This window comes from Trachurus japonicus, chromosome 12 (assembly GCF_045865225.1).
Source record: "Trachurus japonicus isolate A0001 chromosome 12, Traja_1.0".
Taxonomy (NCBI): domain Eukaryota; kingdom Metazoa; phylum Chordata; class Actinopteri; order Carangiformes; family Carangidae; genus Trachurus; species Trachurus japonicus.
This window is the reverse complement of record NC_140918.1, coordinates 20,276,958-20,299,156: the sequence shown is the minus strand read 5'-3', so window position 1 is coordinate 20,299,156 and position 22,199 is coordinate 20,276,958. Positions and strand designations below refer to the sequence as shown.

Sequence of the window (22,199 nt, the reverse complement as noted above, 5' to 3'; positions counted from 1 at the left end):
TGTGACGAAGGGGGAGCGAGAGAGAGAGAGGGGGGGGGATGACCTCAGGATTAGGGCAGATGTCTCCACAGCGCTGTGTGCAGTTTTCCCCCAAACTGGTTTTGTTAGGTCTGTCCCTGTTTTCCTTGATTTTCTAAAAAAAGGACATGATCTCTGCACCGAAACCGTCGTATCCGCTCTCTGTGGTTGACACGCGACCAGTGCTGTAACCTTCTGGTGAGGACAGTCTGTTCTGTTAGAAAGTGAACAACAACATTGTGCTGAAATAAAATGAATGCATTTGCTTTAAAAATAGTGATTGTGAGCAACACGTCCTTCAGCCTCATCCTAATTTTATCCGTTTTTCACAAACCATTTTCATTCATCTCTGTTCTATTTTTAATCCGTGCTATTAATATTTTCTCTCTGTTCTTTCTGTCTCTATATTCTCAGCTCCTCTTATTCTATTCTCTCATCATCACTCTTCCCTCAATTTTGCTCTCTTTGAGAGGCACTGTAACATTAATACGCATTTTTTTGGGGGGGTTTCCCTAACGGTTATATATTTAGCAAACGGGAAACGTCCCAGAAGTCCCGGCTCTGCTCCCACTGAGAGAGAGAGAGAGAAAGGGAGAGAGAGAGATGAAGCCACATACACATCTCTGTGCCCTTGAGCCCTAAACAGGGCTGTCCTGGGATCTGCTTTGTTTATATTCCCATGCATTTTCATGAAAGTAAATTCAAAGACAGTGACTCCACCATCTCCTCTCTGTGTTTGGTATTTTTGTCCCGCTTGCCGTCCACCCACGACCGGCCTCCAGCCGTCCGCCTCATTCATCTCCAACATGAAGTTAAAGGGATAGTTCAGCTTTTTTTTAAAGTGGGGTTGTATGAGGTACACATGGCCACTATAAGTATACTATCTACAGTAGAAAGGTCTCTGCCCCCTCACCACTTAGAAATATACATTTTACATTTTGCATTATACATTTTTACTTTAGATCATACTCTTGAACTGGTGTATTATTTTGAGACGGGACTTCTTGTATAGGCGGCAAAAATATGCTGATTAATCATCCCCCATTCACAACTGACACTGCCTGTGTCTCGGTGCAGATATTATACTTAGTGGCTATTTGTACCTCATACAACCCCACTTCAAAAAAGCTGAACTATCCCTTTAAGGACTATTCTCCCCACCTCAGGTTCAACCTCAGTGCCACTTAGAGACTTCAAGGCTTAATCCCCGCTCTTTCGATAGCCTGTAGACCCTAACCCCTCTCAAACCTCAATAAGCCCTGACCTCTGACCCCTCTAATACTTCACTTCCTTCCTGCGTACACCCAGGGATCATTTTTCTCCCTGTCGCTCCAGAAAGAGAAGTTGAACAGTACTTACATGGACGGCGTTATCAGTGTTTGGTCTTGATGTAGATATTTTTTTCTGTGGAGCCTGTTTTAGATCTGTTTACTGTCCTTTGTTAGCTCGCTGCATTGTTGAAGCCATACACTGGGGGGAAATCTAGATTCTGTGATATGACCCAGTAGACTAAACAAGACTGTATCAGTTTAATTGAGTTGGATGATATACTAATGTACGTAAGAAGCTATTAAGTCTCTGCTCAATTGAATGAAGGAAAACCTTAAATGCCCTGCAGGGATCTCGTCTCACAGATATTAAAACATTAAGTCAATACAACAGCTACCATTAGGACTCGCCCCTCCAACTGTAAAATAAAATGAAACTACTGACAGTATCAATCTACAACAATGAGTTAAAATACTCTGCTCTCAGTGGATAATTCTTTGTTTTACTTTTTTTCCTCAGGAGAAACGAAAACGACAAACTGAAATTGAAGACAAAAGAAGCCAGCTTGATGACTTGGTGCTACAGCTACAACATCTCAAGGTTGGTTTGATTGTGTGTGTGTGTGTGTGTGTGTGGTCCTTATTTGCACATGGAGGTAGTTTTGAATTTTCCCCACTTTAAAGGGGAACTATGCAAGTCTGTTCACTTTTCTGCTTTATTGCTAACCCTCCTCTCAGCCATGTGCATTTGTTTACAACGAAGCCGGCGAGAACTCAATCAATAGAGCGTTACATCACATTATATATCATATACAATATTACAATGCGTATATTTGTGTATTCTTATCGTCATAAACAAGAGATTACGGCTTACGGAGCGCGTTTGTGTCACGGTGCCGCAGAGACGAGAGCTGGGACCCCGATCTTGCAAAGTTAATTTTCAGCCAAAAGACGCTAGGTGGAAGGCAGAGAGCCTCCATTCTCCCTTGTAAGAAGTTACATGTCATTTATTAAATCATCACAATTACTCCAAAGCTGTTTAATGGAGGTAAAAATGTAGCATTGTTAAGCTAAAAATCCTGCATAGTTCCTCTTTAAAAATAAGTTTGGTTGACAAAAAAAATAAGTGGGGTCACAAAGATGTACTTGATGTACCACATGACAAATCAAAATCATAATGATATTCCCATATGTGGGAAGACATCAGGATTTAGCTGCAAGAGGAGGAGGAGGAAGAGGGTGATGTCCTGTCACTGACCCTGAACTTTGACCTCTGTGGAATTTTATCAATAAAATGTTATCACAAAAAAATAAAAAAATAAAACCTCCTCAGCAGTCAACAAAGCAGCAACAAATAGTTTGTTGTGTAGGGTAATTGACCAGTTGTTTCCTCTGAGAACCAGCCTGCTCTCTGCTCTCTCTCACGCTGTTAAACTGGACTTTCCATTTCCTCTCGAGCGCTGACACACAGCCACTCTGAACTGGATTCTTAAAGGGAAGGTGTGGAGTATTGGTACTAATCAAAAACCACCAATTTATACATTTTACCCAGCTGTGAGAGGGAAAATTGACCATAGCTTGAGGAGAGCAGTCCCTTTGCAAAAAAAAAAAAAAAAAAGAAAAGCAGGGTCGGGTTGACTTGGCTCTGAAATCACTGGGATGTTTACGCGGTCTAGGACTCAGATCAACGCCTCCTTTCTGAGAGGCTTGAATCATGCAGCACCAGAGGTCCTTATCAAATCTCTGGGCTCCAGTCTCCATTTCCTCTCCCAGGCCACTGTGCCCCTGGAGATCAGACTACAAAGCCTGCTTCATGCTGCCTGGCTGTGTGGCACTCAGAGGTAATGGCCATTAAATGGGACTGTGTGACCAGATGCTGATTGCATCTGGACTTCAAGCCTGCTGGTGTTGTATGCAAGGAAACTAAACAGAACCGTGCAACGGCTCTGGAGATCACAACAGGCTTAATTCTCTCAGATGGAGCAAAGCGCTAATATCTTCAGGTTAGGGTGCATTCACATTTTTGACTCTTCTTCGTGTTTCTCTGAGGAGCAGGCAGAGCACACAGAGTAGACCGGTCAAATTACAGGGTTTTATGAGGTCACAGTGACCTTGACCTTTTACCAGAAAATGTAATCAAGTCATTTTTGAGTCGGATTGGATATTTGTGCCAAATTTAATGCAATTCCCTAAAGACTTTTGAAGTGTTTGAACTCCCAGACACCAGATGGGACCCTCACCATAAAGCATAACGTCCCTGGTCCTGCTGGGGAGCCCTTGTTGCATCTCAGGCCCCGGCACTGTTGCTTCATTTCCTGTCATCTCTCAACACCATCTATCCTTCTATTCAAACATAAAGGCACAAAATGAAATAATTGACTGTTGACTGAATTATTATAAAAGGAAAAAAAGAAAACAGGAATTTCTGTGTATAATAATAAAATGCAGCATGTCATTACTTAATATAACTGCTGGCTTTCCTGTGGGTTTCCGCAATGCAGCACTGATTGGACAAAACAACACTGGTTAATAGACTACAGTGCAGTTATTGCACTAGACTGAAATGTCAGCAGTTAATGTCATATGCAATTTGTTATAATTACAACTTTCCATGCAGGGAAACCCAAATATGAAAAGGAAAGAAATCAAATACCAGAGGGATAAAATGCAGCTTTATATGCTAGACACGCACAACGAAACAACACAAAATCTCTGAACTGCAAATGATAAACTTTTCAGGTTCAAATTGAGGCAGTGCTGCGTCAGTTACACTAAAGTGCCCTGTAAGACTTAGATTAGTTTTAATATATGTGTTGGAGCCGGGCCCAGACTGTAGGAATATGGACTTCAGACTGGGATTGAACCCAGGTACAACAGTTGCATGTCAACGTGTTGGGACTCAGCCCAGTCCAAAATGGAGGACAAGACTGCATGGCTTCTTTGTCTCCCAGACAAAGGAAAACCATTGAACTCAGCCTCCCAGCGTCCTTCACCTTTTCACACCTAGGTGTGAAACCTCCACTACTGACCCCCCATTGGTCAGGTATGGCCCCAGGACCTGTGAGGTCACAGGCCATATAAAAAGGAGAAGTTCCCCTCTTCGCTCTCTTCTCAGTGGTTCTCAGAAGGAGCTGCCGCTCCTGAGTTCCCTCGCTCTTCGCCCTCTTCTTCACCTCAGCAGGAGCTGCCGCTCCTCTCAGCTCCTCACCTGGAGCTACTGCTACAGCTCTCCAATCTCCATGAGGCCTGCACGAGGCAGACGCCTCCACTGGTAGCGCCGCGAGTGCCTACCAACGGATTAAAGAAAAGGAACCAGCTAGCACGACGCAAGCTCTGCTAGTTGAGCAACGGAGCCACAACGCCAAGCAGAACAACCAACCAACTCTGCAAGGAGAAGGACTCTCCTCAACGGAACTCAAACTACACAGCCAGGACGGCTGTAGTTCACTGGACAAAGACACAATCACTGGACTTAACTTCCACAACAGGACCAGCAAAACCTGCAACCGCAGGAATCCCCACCAGCACCGGGAACTTCTCACCTTCATGTGACTTGGTAACGTAACTGGGCCTAGTTAGGATTACCTTGCACCTTGACTAAGCATAGAGTACTTCAACCATGCCAATGTATGTATTGATTGAAATCAGTTAAAATACTTGAGCTTTGTTGTTGTTGCTTTGTTGTTGTCAGCTATAGTCTCATATTTAGTGAACCTATGTTTAAAATGCAACTTGAGCGTTGAACAAAGGACACACCTTTGTTCACCTCCCCCACATCACATGTAGTTGGTCTTAGAGGCCATCTTGGAGGCCATTTGGTTGTAATTACCTTTGTCTCAGGACAGAGCAACCATCCTCCATCTTTCCCATTGTCTGAGATCGCACTTCACACCTCACAGACACATGGTCACCGACACATAGCCATACACTCTCACCAACACACACACACACACACACACACACACGTGTACATAGTGTATGTAGCTTGTCTTAGTTTCATGTTTTGTTATTCCATTTTCTAGATGTGTCCAATAAACTTCCTTGAAACTTTACTTGTCTGTTAATGTTGTACAATAGTGAGTATGCCAACCTCTACGCAGTAGAACTTCTAAATCCTTCAACTTTGCAGCTATTGATAAGGTTAATTTGTTTATAATTATTAATTTAATCATTAAACAAGGTTCTATATTAATAGTTAGCACACCCTTATGAGACTGACTTTGGTACATTGGCTGTCTGGTGCCCCGAGGTGGATTTAATAAAATTAAATCCCATTAATAATTTTTATAGTAATTATTAATATTTTGGTATTGATATTTTACTAATTTGATAGCCAATAACCCTCTTAATAATAACTTTACTTATAGTTGGTATAACCCCAACATAAACGGTGCTTCCGTTGTGAGGCATCTAAATAGTTCTTAACACCTTTTCTTATATTTGTGCCAGAGCACAACATAAATGGTGCTTCCGTTGTGAGGCATCTTAATAATCTTAATAACCTTTCTTATAAGTTGTGTTAGAGCACAACAAACGTAACCTTCATTAGAAGCTCTACCTCACTGAACATAATACATAAAAGGCCGTAAGCATATGGGTTTAATTCAAGCTTCACCATTGTCTATATTCCCATAAGTGCGTATTAAATGCGGGGAAACACCAGTGTGTGGGAATCGAACTTAGTTCATAAAAGATGCATTCATAGTAAGTGTGTGTAAAGGCTCCAATTAGAGGATGGAATGTATTTTTATTGCAAATATTAAAACTGGCCGGCATACATATTTGCTGCGTAATGGGTATCCACAGCCTTTTCCCTACCCACCAGGCATCTGTGCTGAATTTAGAGCAGCAGGATTTTTCAAACAATTCCTTTTGGAGGTGAATCAGTTATTCACTAAGAATTATATACTGTAGGAACAACCATAAATCTACTGAAATGGATGATAGATGTTTCAGAATTCAGTTCTTTTTGGACAGTTTCAGTCATCTTAATGTAAAAACCGGATGAGGAAACAGAAATCAAATACTGCCAAAAGAAGAAGCTTTAGCAGAATGTATTTTAAGAGATGTCACATGGCGTGTCAGAGCTCAAAACGCATACGATGTCTGTATCTGGTGTGTGTCCACCTGACAGAGCTGCATGCTTGTGTGTTTTCTCAGCTTGAGGTCAAGGAACCCATTTTTCTTTGGTTTGAAATGCTTCAAGGTTTCTACTCAAATAACCGCTGCCTTACTCGCAATCTGTCAACAGTTTGTTTCCCCATTTACACAGCACTTATTATTTGAACTTCAAATTCTATGTTTACTTGAAATACACTCTTGGCTTACCAGTAGTGGCTGGCAGTAATCATTAGGGGGGTCCTGTTTATGTGTGTTAGGATTGGAGGGTTTTTTTTTCTGGAAAGAGAAAAACAGTCAGGCCCGTCCCGCTCAGCCAAAGGAAACTCTGCTGTAACAGGCCTGCATACCGGGAGCCCGGAGATGGAAGTTAAGATGGAATGAGCTGCTACTACCTGTCAGCCAGAAAGTGACTAACACATTCATCTGTGCACACAAGTAATTAAACGCACATGCGTGTACGTGTAAAAGCAGCTGAATGACGGGTTTGTGAGCGCGCTCTGTCTCTTGATCTCTGTGTGACATTCAGCGTCGAGGCAATAAAGTATGTTTAGGAAAGAAAGAGAGAAGGATTGAGTAGATTAAGAGAGATGAATGGGTGTCACACACATTTGTTTAGCTCCCCTGTGAGCCTCGTCATTGACTCCATTCATCCTCTAACTTCTAACCCGAAAGTGAACTCAGCTTAACTTCACCTTTAACCTTCAACTCAATATCTGACCCGAAGCCAACAGTTACCTCAGGTCTTAAACAATGCTTCATCTCTTATCGCTCACGCACCATGCTGTATTTGCAATGTTTAGCCCAGTAGTAACTCAAGCAGTGCATACAGTATATACTGGAGTATCACATGCCCAGGCAGTGAATATACAGCTGAAGCAATGTGTAAGCACAGAGTAGGTTGGGTCCATATTGAATGAAGACAGACTGTAAACAAAGCAGCTGCATGTTTTAAATACACTGTAACTCATTTGGTGGCTGGTTACAGTCACTGTCCCTGCAGCTGTGTAGTATAATATTATATTATACATCCTCACAGCACTAACCTGTTTTTTTATTTTTCATTAAGTGATGCAAATACAAGACAAGTGGAAAACAACAGAAACAGACAAAGACAGAAAACAACAGTCTAGATAGCTATAAGAACTTACTATTAAGTGTCCTGCAGTCTGTATGTAATTGTGCACTATGATTTGATTTGTGTTGTGTATATTTATGTTGTTTTGTGATCAGGGCGTCATTGGAAAAGCTTTCAATTGACCTTCCCTGAATAAATAAAGGTGAAAGACAGAAAGAAGACAAACACATAAACAACATAAATATAAGACAAATGCTATATTAGTGCTGTACATATATAGATAAGAATTGATTGATTGTGGAGGAAGGTGGTCTATTGGTATGCGAGTACATGTACGTGTTTGTGAGCGTGGGTATGTATTGAAAATAAAAGGCATGAACTGGAAGGACTGAAGCATGAGAAAGAGATAGAGTAGAAGCAGAGAAATACAGTAAACATATGAAAAAGGTTACTAAAGTTAAGGAGAAGAGAGATAGAAAGAAGGTCTGACCTGGTTTAAAACTACACATCAGGAGATCTAGGAGTGGCTAAGAACCCACAGACTCAGAACCAGTTAGCTTGACTAGTTAAGGTTTTCTTGATTTTTTCTTTTTAATCTATATTTAACCATGAAAGTTACATTTCCGATCATCCAGAGCCACATGTGTGGATGGAATAATCTGGAAGAGACGAGCTCAGTTTGTGACAGGAAAGCCTTGTGAAATACAAACATCTGTGGTTACTTTAGATTTCAAGAAAGCATCTTATTCCGGCCGAGCTGCTGGTTGTGCAACTTTTAAAGAGTCAACTCTGGCTGACAACTCTGAAGATGTGAAGCACATGATTTATGAGGTTAGCTCAGCTATGTGGGTGTGTGGCAGCCACACACACATACACACACAAACAAACAAATAGCCCAGCTGCCACATTCTGACAGCAGGTGGTAAACTGCTTTGGAATAATATCTGTATTTGTGTGTGTGTGTGTGTGTGTGTGTGTGTGTGTGTGTGTGTGTGTGTGTGTGTGTGTGTGTGTGTGTGTGTGTGTGTGTACGTGTACGTGTGTGTGTGTGTACGTGTGTACGTGTGTACGTGTGTGTTGGCACTCATACTGTTAATTGTCAGCTCGCAACCCAGAGCCAGGCAACAGTTTGACAGTAAACAGCTAAAGGTGAAGCTAAGTGTTCCCGCTCGACTCTGTTGTGGTAACGAAACAGAGCTCCTGACAGAGACGGAGACATTAGCGTCATAAACACACAGCTCTGGCATTCATCTTTCAAAACATTAAAGAAGCGCAGCAGCCTCTGTATCCACAGACTATTGATACTTTACACCATGTGTGTTCAAATGTGTGTTGGAGACAAAGTTGCAGACACATCTGTCATGCTATAGAGACACAAATGGGAATAATCTGATTAGTTTAATTAAGGATCAGTGTGCAGAACCAAAAAGCTGCATGTATTCTGGCTTATCAACATCAGAGACACTGTGAGAGAGAGAGAGGGAAAAGAGCACTGAAGGATTTTCACACATTTAAATGTAGTTAAAATATGGTAGTCTGATACAGGTGCATCTCAATGAATTAGAATATCATGTAAATGTTTATTTATGCCAGCAATTCAATTTAAAAAAGTGGAACTAATACATTATTTAGATCCATTGCGCACAGAATGAAACATTTCATGTCTTTATTTATTTAATTTCTTTAAATTGTAATGATTATGGATTACATTTAATGAAGACCTAAATTCAGTATCTGCCCAAAAAATTCAATATTGCAAAAGACCAATTAAATAATGTATTTTTAATATGGAAATGTTGGCCTTCTGGAAAGTATGTCCATCTACAGTATATGCACTCAATACTTGGTTGGGGCTTTTTAAGTTGACCTACTGGAAATATACTTTTCCATTATATTCTAATTTACTGAGATGCACCTGTGTATATAAAAGCTGAAGTGTCCCACGTGAAAGCAAATGCAGATTCATTACAATTTGGAAAGGTATTTTTCTCTATTGTACAAGAATTATTTTTATGCAGATGTGTAGATAGCAGAATAACTGTATATCATAGGAGGATGCATTATAGTAGGCTACTTGATTTTGCACATAGTGCTTAGGGTTAAGAGTGTTTACCTGTGTTACAGCTGAGTTTAGAAGTAAAACTGTGTGTAAGCACAGGCGTACATGTTTATTTATTTGCTGTAGCTGGGCTTCGGACTCATCTCACAAATTAGTCCCAGTGCTACAGCTCCACTGGCTGTTAATAATGTCTAAAAATACTGCATCACAAAGTGGATCAGAAAGTCGAGCTGTTTGAAGTGTTGCTGCGCCGTCTGACTGATCTGACAGTTGTCTTTTGTTCCAAAACACTGTGAGCGTCAGTGCACACACACACATACACACACACATGAGAGTTATCAATCTTCTCATAAGAAAGCGATTGAGCACGTTCCTCTGAACATGTCACACTATTCATTTATCTCATCTTAAATCGCTCCGTAAACACCTGACGTGTCTGCTTTCCCTCCTCAGTCCAAAGCCATGCGAGAGCGATGGCTCCTCCAGGGAATGGGCCCGGAGGAAGAGGAGGCACGGAGGAAACAGCTGGAGCAGGACGAAGAGCAAGGGAAGAGGCTGGAAGACATAATACATAGGTAAGGTAAATTGACTGATGTAGTTTGGCCTTTGTTTAGTCTCCGTGCAGAGTGGGTTGCAGCTTGTTGTACATTTCCGTGACTAGATGTGAGCGGCCGGCAAGTTATCACATCTGTTTTTGTTAGCACACATCTGCTTTTCTTTCCAGCACTGTATGTTCTACAGTTTGGAACCGAGACATTTCCTAAAATACCAGTCATAGCGTCTACTTGGCTTTCTTTCTTTATTTCCTTCATTCCTTCCGTCCTTACTTCCTTTTTACAGCCTACCCAAGTGGTCCAGGTTGAAAATAGTAAACAACAACATGTCTCCAGGCAGTTTTTTTTTTTTTTCCCAACTTGTCTACTGTAGAGTGCCTATTGATAGATATCACGTGACGTCACACAGCGTTCGCAGCCGGTCACAGCGCCATCTTGGGTACCGACTTCCAAAGGCAGTCTATGGGCTGTGACATCAAATCTCACAAAAATAGTGGATAAACCTTTTTTTATTACATGGCTCTATTGAATGTCGTATTCCGATAATTTATTGATATTTCTGATATTTATTTACATCTTGATTTTGCATTTAACAGTCTGTTATTCCTGTTTAACAGATCATTGCTAAGTAAAATACACTAACGTTAGGTAGGGACGCCGCTCTGATCAGCGCAGCACAGAAAAGAGAAACGATGCAGGATATTTACTTTGTTTCATTTTTTACCGTCATTAAACAGCTTGGGAGACATGTACGCCAAGGGAGGCTGCCTCACTCTACTGAGTGTGAGCAGCACGTACGTTCACGTTGCTTTCGTGAATTGTAAACACAGACGCCCCCTCGGTTTTAGCGTCCAGCAGTTTAGCGGCTAATTCAACAGCAGTGATGGATAACTGTACCGGAGAGGCTCAACAACGTAATGAGCTTCATTTGAGGAATAAACGGCAGCTTTTACCTGACGGGAGACCGACGCCTGAGCTACGGTAGCTAACAGCTAACAGCTAGCAGCTTTTACCTACCTTCTCTCTCTCCCTCCCTCCCTTTCTTATACACGCACACGCGCGCACACACACACACACACACACACACACGGCCCAGGTTGTCTGTCATATCTGCTGTAAACCTTGTAATAACAGCTTGTTGAGTACAGTTAACACTATTGCTGCCTCGGTTTGAGTGTGGATTAATAGTTAACGGTTTGTTTAATGTGAGTGGTGGTCATCGCGTCCTGATGAGTTGGGTTTTAATAACAGCTGAGCTGATAACGTAGCTGTGTAGATGGCGTGGATTGTGATGAGAAGGTGTTGCGCATATTAAGACTTATTTGTGCAAACCATTGTGCAAAACCTGTTTGTTGTGCCTTTTTGCGTGATAAGATGATTTGCCGAATTCTTCTTCCATTCCTGCAGCCTTTTGTCTCAATGTTAACGATGGCAAAATGTCCAGATATTTTATTACTTTATGAAAATGTCTGTGAGTTAAAAAAGAAAAAAGAAGTGGGCTACGCATTTTTGATTTGATTTGGCTTTTCGTGTATTTGGTTAAACACATATAAGTAACAGGAGAGAGACAGTGAGCGAGAGAGAGAGAGAGAGAGACGAGGAGAGAGAGAGAGAGGTCCGCTGGGTGAGCTAGATTAAGTTTTAACGGGAGAGAGAGCGGCGCACCGCGCTGTCAAAGATCGTCTCAGCAGAAAGGTGCTGGAGGTGTGTGCTTTCAAGGCAAGGCCATCAAAATGAGAAATATCCATATCCAAACTACATCAGGCAGCAGTCTTCTAGTCAGAGAGGATGTGGCTGCACTGAGCTGAATAGAGGTTAACTCAGTGTTCGGTACCCAGCATGGCGGCGGCCAGGTGGAACGCACCGTGACGTCACCTACTGATAAGTATCTATAGAGAGAGAGTGGCGCCACCTCCGTTCACTGCAATGGTTCAGTTTTTTCACAGCAATGGCGGCGCATGGAGCCCCTCAAAAGTTCCCGGAAGTTAGCATAAGCTAACCGCCGCTCAATGTATTCCAATGGAGCGGCTGGTCGGAGCAGCACTTGTTCAAGGTAAAATGTTTAAAAAATGGCATTTTCATACCAGTAGTGCATCTGAATTAAATCGACATGAGTAATTAAGTATGTTGGCGGATTATCCCCGTCTAGATTTGAATATTTAGAGAATATTAACAGATAAAAGTTTAGGCTAGCACTCTGGCTAACGATAGCAACACATGCAACAGGCTGCTAAATGTAATTCTGTTCTCTAAATATAACTTAATCCAACGCTGTCAATTGTCAGACTAGTAGCGAGGTTAATGTATAGGGAGTGTGATTGCAGTTAAACATAAAATTAATATCATTGAGGCTGCGGAAAGATGGGTGAAGTTTATGATATGAGGACATTCTGGACTGCTGTCTCAAACATGGGAAAATGTTCTGATTTGCTAATTTATTTGTTAAACCACTGACTGATTAAAATACACATCTAGCCATGGCATGTTCTCAAGTAATCATACTAAACATTATATAAACTATTGGTCATATTATTTGATACACCTGTGCAACATCATGCAGTGCAGTATACCAGCTGTGCCATAAATTCTGCTTTCATAAATTTTATACATGTTCAGTTTTTGTTGACATCAGAAAAGTAGTGTTCATTGTACTTTATGTTATTTGTTGAGATCATTGTGTGTTGGACTGCATTATCTCAACAATTGTTGCTCATATTTTGCCTTCAAGTATTTTAATGGAGAGGAACACTGTTGAATGTAATGCACCCCAGCACAGCAGCATCCACTATAACTCCCGTAAATAAACAGCAACTAGTGACTAGTGATCACCTTTTTGACTATGTCAGCTATAACTAGAAATATATATTTTTATAAATGAAGAATGTATGGGCCAGAGCAATATATAGTTAATCAATAATCATAGACATTGATGCTGTACATCAGGAGAACTGACGAGTAAGGACCAATGATCTTATAGCTCAGGAGTGATGATGACAAGGATGTAACATGTCTCTTATGTGTTAACTGTTTCACCAGATGTGGGACAACAGCCATGAAGAAGAAATGCCTGTCTGGTGTTGCTGGATGTGTCACCTATGTTTTATTCGACCCCAAAGGATTTCCACATGGCCTGCTTAGGGCTACCCATGTCGGTGGTGACATTTATTACATGTAGCCCAATGGATTCTGCCCTCTCTTGTCGTTGCTACTGTTTTAGGAGCTGTGATTCTGTGATTCTTCTTGCATTGTTTTTTCCTGTTCTGCTCTGTTAATTAAAAAAATATTAAACTTCCCAGTGGCGTGGTATTTGAAAGTGTGTGAAAGAGCAAATTGTTTGAATATGATTACCTCACATATTTTTTTGTTGTTGAAATCTAGGTGTTTAAATTGCTCCTTCTGACTTTAGCCAGCCATGCTTTTCTCCTGTCCCTGTGTTTGGGGAAGCCATACATGTGCATGCCTTTCTCCAAGCGACTGGAGCATCCCTGTGCAGCACAGCATACCATGGTGATGACTATATTCAAGGACAACACAGCGGAAAGGACGCAAACAGCTTGACATGCTGATCTGTTTGACTTCTGTAGATCTGTTTTTAAGGAATTTATTGTGATATTAAGTGCACTGGGTAAAACATGACTCTGTGTTTTATTATGCATCACTGAGTACAGTAAGTTTGGGATAAGTATACAGTTAACAAATAGTGATAAAATTCCATATATTTGCAATGAATTAAAATTAAACTTTAATTTATTTGCCATGGATTTTCTATTAGAGTTATCATCATAATGCTGTTGTGTAGTCAATTGTCAAATCATAGTCACTTGTTACTCTGCCTCAACCAAGTCTGAAAGTAAAAAAAAAGAGGAAATATTACAGTTTTATTGCTATCAACAACAGTAAGGGTTTAGTCAAGTTAACAGAGTTCAAAGCAACACAAGCATAGCCTAATAAGAAGAATAGTTAACAAATAGTGATAGAATTACGTGTATTTACAATGAATTCAAATCAAATTTTAGCATTTGCATGGATTTCCTATTTGAACACATCATTATGCAGTTGTGAGTCCAGACATGTGAGTGACCTGTCAGTTTGCCTCATTCAAGTCTGAAAGTTTGATAAAAACAGAGAAAATGCTACGATTTTGTTGCTGTTGATGACTGTAGGGGTTAAGTAAACTTAACACAGTTAAAAGTAATTAACACAAGCATATAAATACAGCAAAACAAAGCATTTATTGACCGTTATTTAGCAATTATCGGGGTTTTCCTATTGCTTTCAATTGCCCGCCAAGCACTTCCGGGAACTTTCTGAGGCTACATGGACCACGTGATCGGCCAGCATTTTGAACTTCCGTTGTCGCCACTCTCTCTCTATAGGCACTCTAGTCTACTGATAAGAAACCATCACACACTGTACATGTAGCATATGATTCCACAAAATTAAGAATTTGGTCTCTTTTTATCTGTAAAGTGATGACGTGTAGTTGATCTGTATGTACGTAGTAGAGCCAACTCACTGATTGTATACTTCAGTTACATCAGCCATATTTAAAGCAGCAAACCAGAGTCCCAGTGCAGGGCTCACATTTTGTGAGACTACACTGAGCTCAACATAGATACACTGATACTGTATAGTGGTTAAAATAAACACACATAATACTGTGTAAGTTGAGAGGTGCTCGGGAATCTGGCAGTTCTGTAACCTTAGAGCAAAATCTACATTTCTCATCTGTACTGGTGTGAAAACAAACACCAAGAGCTACTGTATGAACTGTGTGTGAAACTTCTCTAAAAGCATATGTGATGTGAGTTGACAAAGAAGGAATAACGAGAGGTATAGATTACTGAAAGAAAAAACAAAGAGGGGAGTATGAGAGAAATTACATGAAAGGAGCTGGAGGGAAAGTTAAAAAGCAGAGAAAGTGACCAGATACAAGACACACAATGAAAGCAGATTGTACTGCAGTTGCTAAAGGAAGAGAGTGATGTGAGTCCGTGTGCACTTCCTGCCTTTGTGTCTCTGGGAGGAGCTTCCTGATTCCCATCAAGCATTGCCGCATGATAGTCACTTATTCCCTGATGATGAAGTTGGGGCACGGTGAGATCATCGGTGCTATGAATAAAAGTGCCAGGCAGGTCTTGCCAGTGTGACGCTTCACTGCAGCCAGTCACAAGTGTTTTCCACTGACAGGGTGTGAGAACTGGGCCGGGCGGCTCCTCATTGTCTTCTGACACTGAATAAACTCTTTGGTTCAGATGGTTGGTAGATGAGTGTTCATGACAAAGTTGAAGAGTGATGAAAGTAACTTGATCATAGTAATGAAGTAAAAACCTGCCTTATATTGTTTACAGCACAAAATGAATGAATGAATTGTGTTATTACTGTGTATCAGAGATTGCCTACACTTTGGTGGACAGGTTGCATCAATACTTATTTTACATTTTCACAACAACAGTATTTCTTTTTATACAGCTTTTTTTTCTTTTTTTTTTAAGTTTTACTACTTCAACTTAGCCAACATTAGCATTAACAGCCGTTTTCTTACCAAGCCAGGAGAAACATTGCAAGTTCACTACCAATTTTTTTGCTTTTCTTCTTGCTTTTGACTTCTTTTTTTTTTCTTTTTTTTACTCAGAATAATTTCTCTATTGTAAGCAACCCTTTTGTTTTGATTTTATTTCAAGCATTTCTTGTCTTCTAGCTACAGACGTTAGCATGTTAACTAGCCAACCTCGCTTTGACTGTTTCATTTAGTAGAGGATGACTAGTAACACTACTCAGAGGGCATATTATAACCTCTTGCAATGGCTGAGGGTTTTAGCAGTAAGCAAACAGGTGTTGACACTAAAGCTGGCTACTTTGCACTAGCAGTATACTAGTGCAGTATTGAAGAACAGGGAACAGGTTTAACAGGCCCCTGGAAAGATGCAGACCTCGCTCTATAATTTATGCACCTACATGAAAAGATGCCCTTGAAAGTTCCTGAAACGCCAGAGGAATTAAAAATGAAGGAAGAGGGAAGAGAAACACCTCTAAATAGGATTTTTTTTTTCTCAGTGTATTTTGGGCAAGACAAATTGTGAGTAGGACTGCCCCAGGCGCTAGAAACGTTTGGCATCATGTAAGAGTAGTAAAGGGAAATGAAACTCACCATGAACTCCTCCATCGGGGTGAAATGATGATTTGAAATATTATTTATGGAAAAAAATTAGGTGGTGAATTGAAGATGAAACTACTCATCCATGCAGATTAGCATGTACTGTCAAAAAATTAGGCTCGTGGAGAGGTTTCGGGTCAATTTGGTGTCTGTGAGTCACGCTCGCCCTCCTCCTCCTCATCTGTCAAATCTCTGCATGAAAGACACTTTGTTAGCCAGCAAGCTACTGTAACTTATCACCAGCTCTGAAATAACATCAACATTCGCTCTGGTATAAACAGGACAGCAGTGAATGGTCAAAGAGAGAGCATTGTGGACTCCAAGTACAGTTGTGATTGTGGAGCGGCTTCGCGCGAATCACTTCATTCACTTGCTGTTGAATAGACTTGTTGTCTGATAGTCTGTTTCAAAGGGGAGACAGTGCAGTTTGTGGTTTTAATTACTTACGAAAGCAATTAAAACTACAAAGATAACTCTTTACTGGGTCTACACTGTCATTTGTTTAAGGTCTGGTTTCACTTTCTTTCTTTTTTTTTTCAGCTTAGGCTTTGATGTGGAGCCAAATCCTGAAGCAGTCTGAAATGAAATATGGAAAGAGTTCTTAAGACTGTTTGAAAAGGACGAGCTGAATTAATTAATAAAGCCCAGTACCCATTGTTAAAAGTTCAATGAAAACAAGTTATAAGCCCTGACTGAAGTTTCTGTTTAAATCCTGAAGTTGGTTGTGCTGTGTGATTGGGTTTGTTGGAAAATATTAATGGATACATTAAGGAGTTGCGATCTTCTTGGACATGATACAATATTGATTTTTTTTTTTAAGCGTTGTATTGATAGTTTATCAGTAGTTTACATGGTGACAGCGGTTTGGTGTTGGATTTGAGCCTTCAACCGATCCCTTTGTTTAGATTGCACAAACAGAAGTTCAGTGATGTAAGTTATCACAGGAACTGTTAAATACAAATAAAGGTGCAACTGTTCTGCGTCTGAAGCCATAAGAATTGTATTTTTACTGTATTTTTTTTTTTTGTACTATGAGACTTCTTTTTAAAAATAGACCTTTGAGAAAAAAAAGTATACCAAAATATCACAATACAGTATATCATATTATAAGCCCCCTTTTTTCATTTAGGCTAAGTCTTCTTAAGTTCAAAACCAACCACACTGACTCACTCTCACTCTGAGCTCTTTTTCTCTCCACAGTCACAGTATTTTTTTAGGAAGGATCAGATAACCTGCCATTTTTCTTGCATGTTGTAAGCAAGAGCAATATTATGCAGGCAATTACTATTGTCAACCAGGGTCTCAGATGTTTACTGAAAATCACTTTAAGAGGAGCTCAGCTGTCTGGGAGTAAATTCTCGAGGCTTTTTTGGAAAACAATCTTTCCCAGCGGGTAAAATAAAGTTGCAGAGCAAGAGCACATGTGTGGGAGACTAAGGAGTGCCTTCAGCCTACACTTGAAAACAAAATTATAATAATTCATAACATCTGTGAAAAAAAAACTTTTACAAATTGTCATTCATTAGGCTGGGAGGACAAGAGACATTTCCATGTAGGTGTTTTGGACAGGACAGGACACTGATTGGCAGCTCATGCCCGTCTTTGCGTGTACGTGTGTGCGCATTTCAGGCAGAGGGTGTGGCATCTATATTTACTCTCTGTGGAACAGCATCCCAGAATATCCCATAACCCAGGCAACCGGAGTCTTTCCGCTACTGATAGCGACAGAGGTGAAGAGTTGGGACAAAAGTGGCCTCTGCATTATCTGTGTGTGTGTGTGTGTGTGTGTGTGTGTGTGTGTGTGTGTGTGTGTGTGTGTGTGTGTGTGTGCGGGAAAGGGAGTGTGTGTAAAGCCACAATCAAGTAAACCAATGAAAACTACACCTACCTCCACCTATAAACATTTCTGAAATTAACTCCACTGTCTTGGAGCCAAAAGCACAGAAGCCTAGACATCTTGTCCATCCCACTTTTATGGCTCTTGGCCTAATAACACGGGCCCTATAGTAAACACTTCAATGACTGAAAGTGACAAACAAGAAGCTGCGGCTCTTTTGCAGATGCTGGTGTTGTTTCATGCCCCGGAGAACACATAAACAGGAGTGAAAGAAAGGGAGGGAAGAACAGCTGTATCTGTTGATAACAAATCTAGTTCAACTGAGCATTAACTGTATCAAGAAAGAAAAAAGAAAAGAAAAGAGGGAAAATATGCAGGAAAGAAAAAGAGTCCCTTCATATTATCCATACAATTATGCAAACCTAATGGAAAACACATTATAAAGATAAAAAACAACAACAGCAGTGTCTTTGTGTGGCGTTGTAAGTGCTGCCTGCTGTTGACCTTAAACTGGAAATCATATAAAGTGAGGGGGGGGGGGGGGACTGCAACAGTGCAATCTTTGTGTGGACTGTTACATAGACATACTTAGGGTCATTGAGCCTGAAGAGGCACAGAAAAGGGGATCAGAGCTGGGAAATAGAGGCAGTTTGTGTGGCAGTCCTCTGTGCTGTAACCCTGCTTTATACACACTCACAGAGAGATGAAGAAATAGCAGCCATTGTGTGCAGGGGGTAGATGCTAACTTTGCAGAGCCTGGAGAACAAACAGACAGAGGCAGAGGGAGGCAGAATGAGAGCATACATGTGGCGGCAGCAGTGGTAGTTTTACAGATACCCCTATCATTACACGCACAGGCTAAGTAAACTGAGAGAGAGAGAGAGGGATACAGCAGGACAATGTGGCGCTGACCGGACCCGTGTCCACACTCGTGCTACTTTAGGATCATTGCTCGTTTCATACGGCGCAGACAGCTCCATGCAGTAGTTGCCATTGTTGGAGAGAGAGAGTGGGGGGGGGGCAGTCTGGTTTTCATCCCGCCGCAGCGACGGGACGGGTTTGTCAACTTGTCAGAGAAGTGATTTGTGGAGTCTCTTTTCCGTTTTGTTTATTCAGGAATCAGAACGTTTGAGGTTATTTAAAACATGCAAGTTTGTAGTTGGTGGGAGCTTGATTATAATTTGCAGCAGCGGGAAAAAAAAAAAAACTAGGCCACTGCAGCAAGATGGCGTTGTGTATTTACAAAACTTTGTACTCAACCTCCATATGTTTGTTCATACTTAGACATATGGTGCATGTAGTTACCCCCAGCTGAGTTTTGATTAGAGCAGTATGTTGGTCTGAATATTACTTTTCTCTATATTCTAATTATATTAAAAGGAGATTGACATACATGCATACATTTGGAGGGTATTCTTCACTTTCGCTGAGAGTTTGATGATTTATTCATGCCAGCCCGTTAGCTTAGCCTAGCATAAAGACTGGAAAAATTGGGAAACAGTTAGCCTGGCTCTTTTCAGTGGTTAGTAAGTAGATTTATTTAATTTGTACAAAATCCAAAATGTAAAAACAAGTTTCTGTGGTTTTATGAGGAGGGATTTTGTGCCTTCTGGCCAGGCGGCGTAACTTCCCAGAGTCTTGGCTGGTTGCCTAGCTAGCGACTTCAATGCCATGCTAACTTTTTCCCTTCATCTCCACTTTTGATGCTAAACCAAGCTAACCTGCTACTGCAACTCCATATTTACCACACGGACACGAGTGGTTCCAATACCACAACTGGGCATATTTTCACAAAATGTCAAACTTTTCTTTCATGTTCTTTTATGATCACAGTGTCATCTCCCTTCTTCTTTACTTGTGTTTGTGTCTGCTAACACTATTATTCTTAATTTCCCCCGTGCCCTGCCGCTGCACTGACCTGATTCCAGCACAGAGGATCAATAACCTTTTTTAACCATTTTATCTCTTCCAACCATCAATCAATTACCAGACCAGAAAAACCTCTTAGTTACAAACTGTGCTGACAAATGGAGTCTGGAGGAAGTCTGAGAACAGCAAACTATACTTATTGCAACCAGCCCATTGAAGTGCCCTGGATCGTGTTACATAACGTTCTAAGAATATTTGTCTTTGCCTCACAGTGGCAGTATGAGAGCACATCGTTTTTAACTGGGCAGAAAAGTGCAGTGTAGTTCAGTTTCTCAGCTTATTAAAGCAGTACTAAAGAACTTTCAGTTTTGGTTGAGTTTGGCGGCGCCTGTGGACCAAAGCGGTAGTGTTTTGCCTGAAGGAAGACTCCATTTCCCATGAACACTAGCGTGAAGCCCTGTAAATATCCTGCATTAAAATTAACAGAAGACATCAAAACTAAGTTTCTGTTTCCAGTGGATCATTTCAAAGTGAAAACACAAACATAATCCATTGCTAAAGCGCCGTTTTGCCTGTTCCGTCCTTGTTGTGACTCGCAAAAGTGAAAGTGAAACTTAAGTGAGAGCAGGGTTCCTACCATGCTCCTCAAAGCTGCTTAGTGCCAGAGAAAGCAAGAGTACCTTGCTGCAGTCAATATGGCCGACACGAGCGGCGCCATACATCCAATCCATACCGGAAGTCTCAAGCGGAAGTTAGTTGCTCTGAGGCGAGCTACAACAATAAAAGCACGTACGTTTCAATCCATACCGGAAGTCTCAAGCGGAAGTTAGTTAAACACCGCTCCGAGGCGAGCTACAACAATAAAAGCACGTACGTTTACACATAATTATGGATTCTTTTTGCAGTTACATGTTTATCGTAACGGTATAATTGACTAGGTAATTAACTTCGCAAGTTTATAGGCTACTGTAAAACTCAGAAGTTAGAAGTCCACTAATCAGTAAATATAATGTTAACTTTTCATGGATTAATAACTTCTTCTATAACTTCTAACGTTCAACGTTAACATAAAAATATGGTTGTGTGGTGGGGTTCACTCACGCACACTCTCTCTAGCTCCCAATAGGACTGAATAATATAAATATTGAATAGACTGAATTCTCATTAAATAAACCTAGGATTAATAAAATGAGAATTTACAATATCAAATTAATTGACCACTTTCAGATTAGTCAGTAGTTGCAACATGCAAACCACACAGTCATACTTTGACATTAATATTTTAATTATTGGGGAGGTAGAAAAATAGAAGACACAAATAATTGGTGGTACCAGACATTATGCACTGATCATGATCCTTCCTGTCAGGTAAGATGTGACCGAGGAGATAAAGGCCAGTTTGGGGAACTGTGCTGTCTTAATTAAGGAGGCTCAGATTTCTTGACATCTGTAGTACAATCAGTCTGTGATAGCAAGTGTGTTCTTTTATGCTGCAGTCTGCTGGGGAGTAGGGACTTCAATCCTGCTGATCATATTTTAACCCTTCAGGGATCTTCAGGGATGAGTAGGAGCATCATGGACAACATGATGGCCCTGGACATGTGTTCCTGCAACAGAGCAGGCATTTCCTGGGTCTACAAATGTATTCATCATCAGGTTTAGCTATCAAATGAATGCAATAATTAAATTTTCCCATTTTCAGTCCTCTGTTAATCTTTCTGGAATCAAACAAAACACAATATTGCACTTTCATACTGGCAATAATAACTTGACTTGAGTTATTTTTTGTAAACAATGCCTTTATTACAAAACAGAACAAACAAACAGAACAAACAGGTGTCGCCAGGCCATCCTGCTTTGTTGGGGGCACAGTATCTGGTGGTGGTGGGGCTTAAAACAGGCTCCCACTGGCCAACACAACCTCAGCCTTCAGCCTGGTGAGGCCTTCCTCCACGAGGATTCTGATCAAAATCTGAAAAATAGTAACATGATCCAATCATACAGTAACCTTATGATGCTGTAAAGAGTGTTCTCTTTGTTTTTATGCTTTCCAAAGGAATAAAATTGAACACCCAATAATTTCCTCACAATTCCCATGCAAGCTCGATTGACATTCTTACCTCTGGGAGCATAACATCAAAGACAAAATCGAGGAGGTGGATATCCCCTTTTTTTTATCTGTTCCCCCACACCCGTGACCTCCTCAATGACTCGAAGGACCTCAAAGATCTATTAAAAACA

At 40.8% G+C, this 22,199-nt stretch overlaps 1 protein-coding gene across 2 annotated transcripts in view; it reads left to right on the top strand.

Annotated features, from left to right (window-relative positions):
- Positions 1 to 22,199, top strand: part of palm2akap2 (PALM2 and AKAP2 fusion) — a 109,626-nt gene that overhangs the window by 27,475 nt on the left and 59,952 nt on the right. For both annotated transcript variants that reach the window (XM_085793813.1, XM_085793814.1), the window contains exons 3-4: positions 1,807 to 1,887; positions 9,995 to 10,116. In XM_085793813.1, coding sequence (XP_085649939.1) covers positions 1,807 to 1,887; positions 9,995 to 10,116 — 203 coding nt within the window. The remainder of the gene's footprint in view (positions 1 to 1,806; positions 1,888 to 9,994; positions 10,117 to 22,199) is intronic.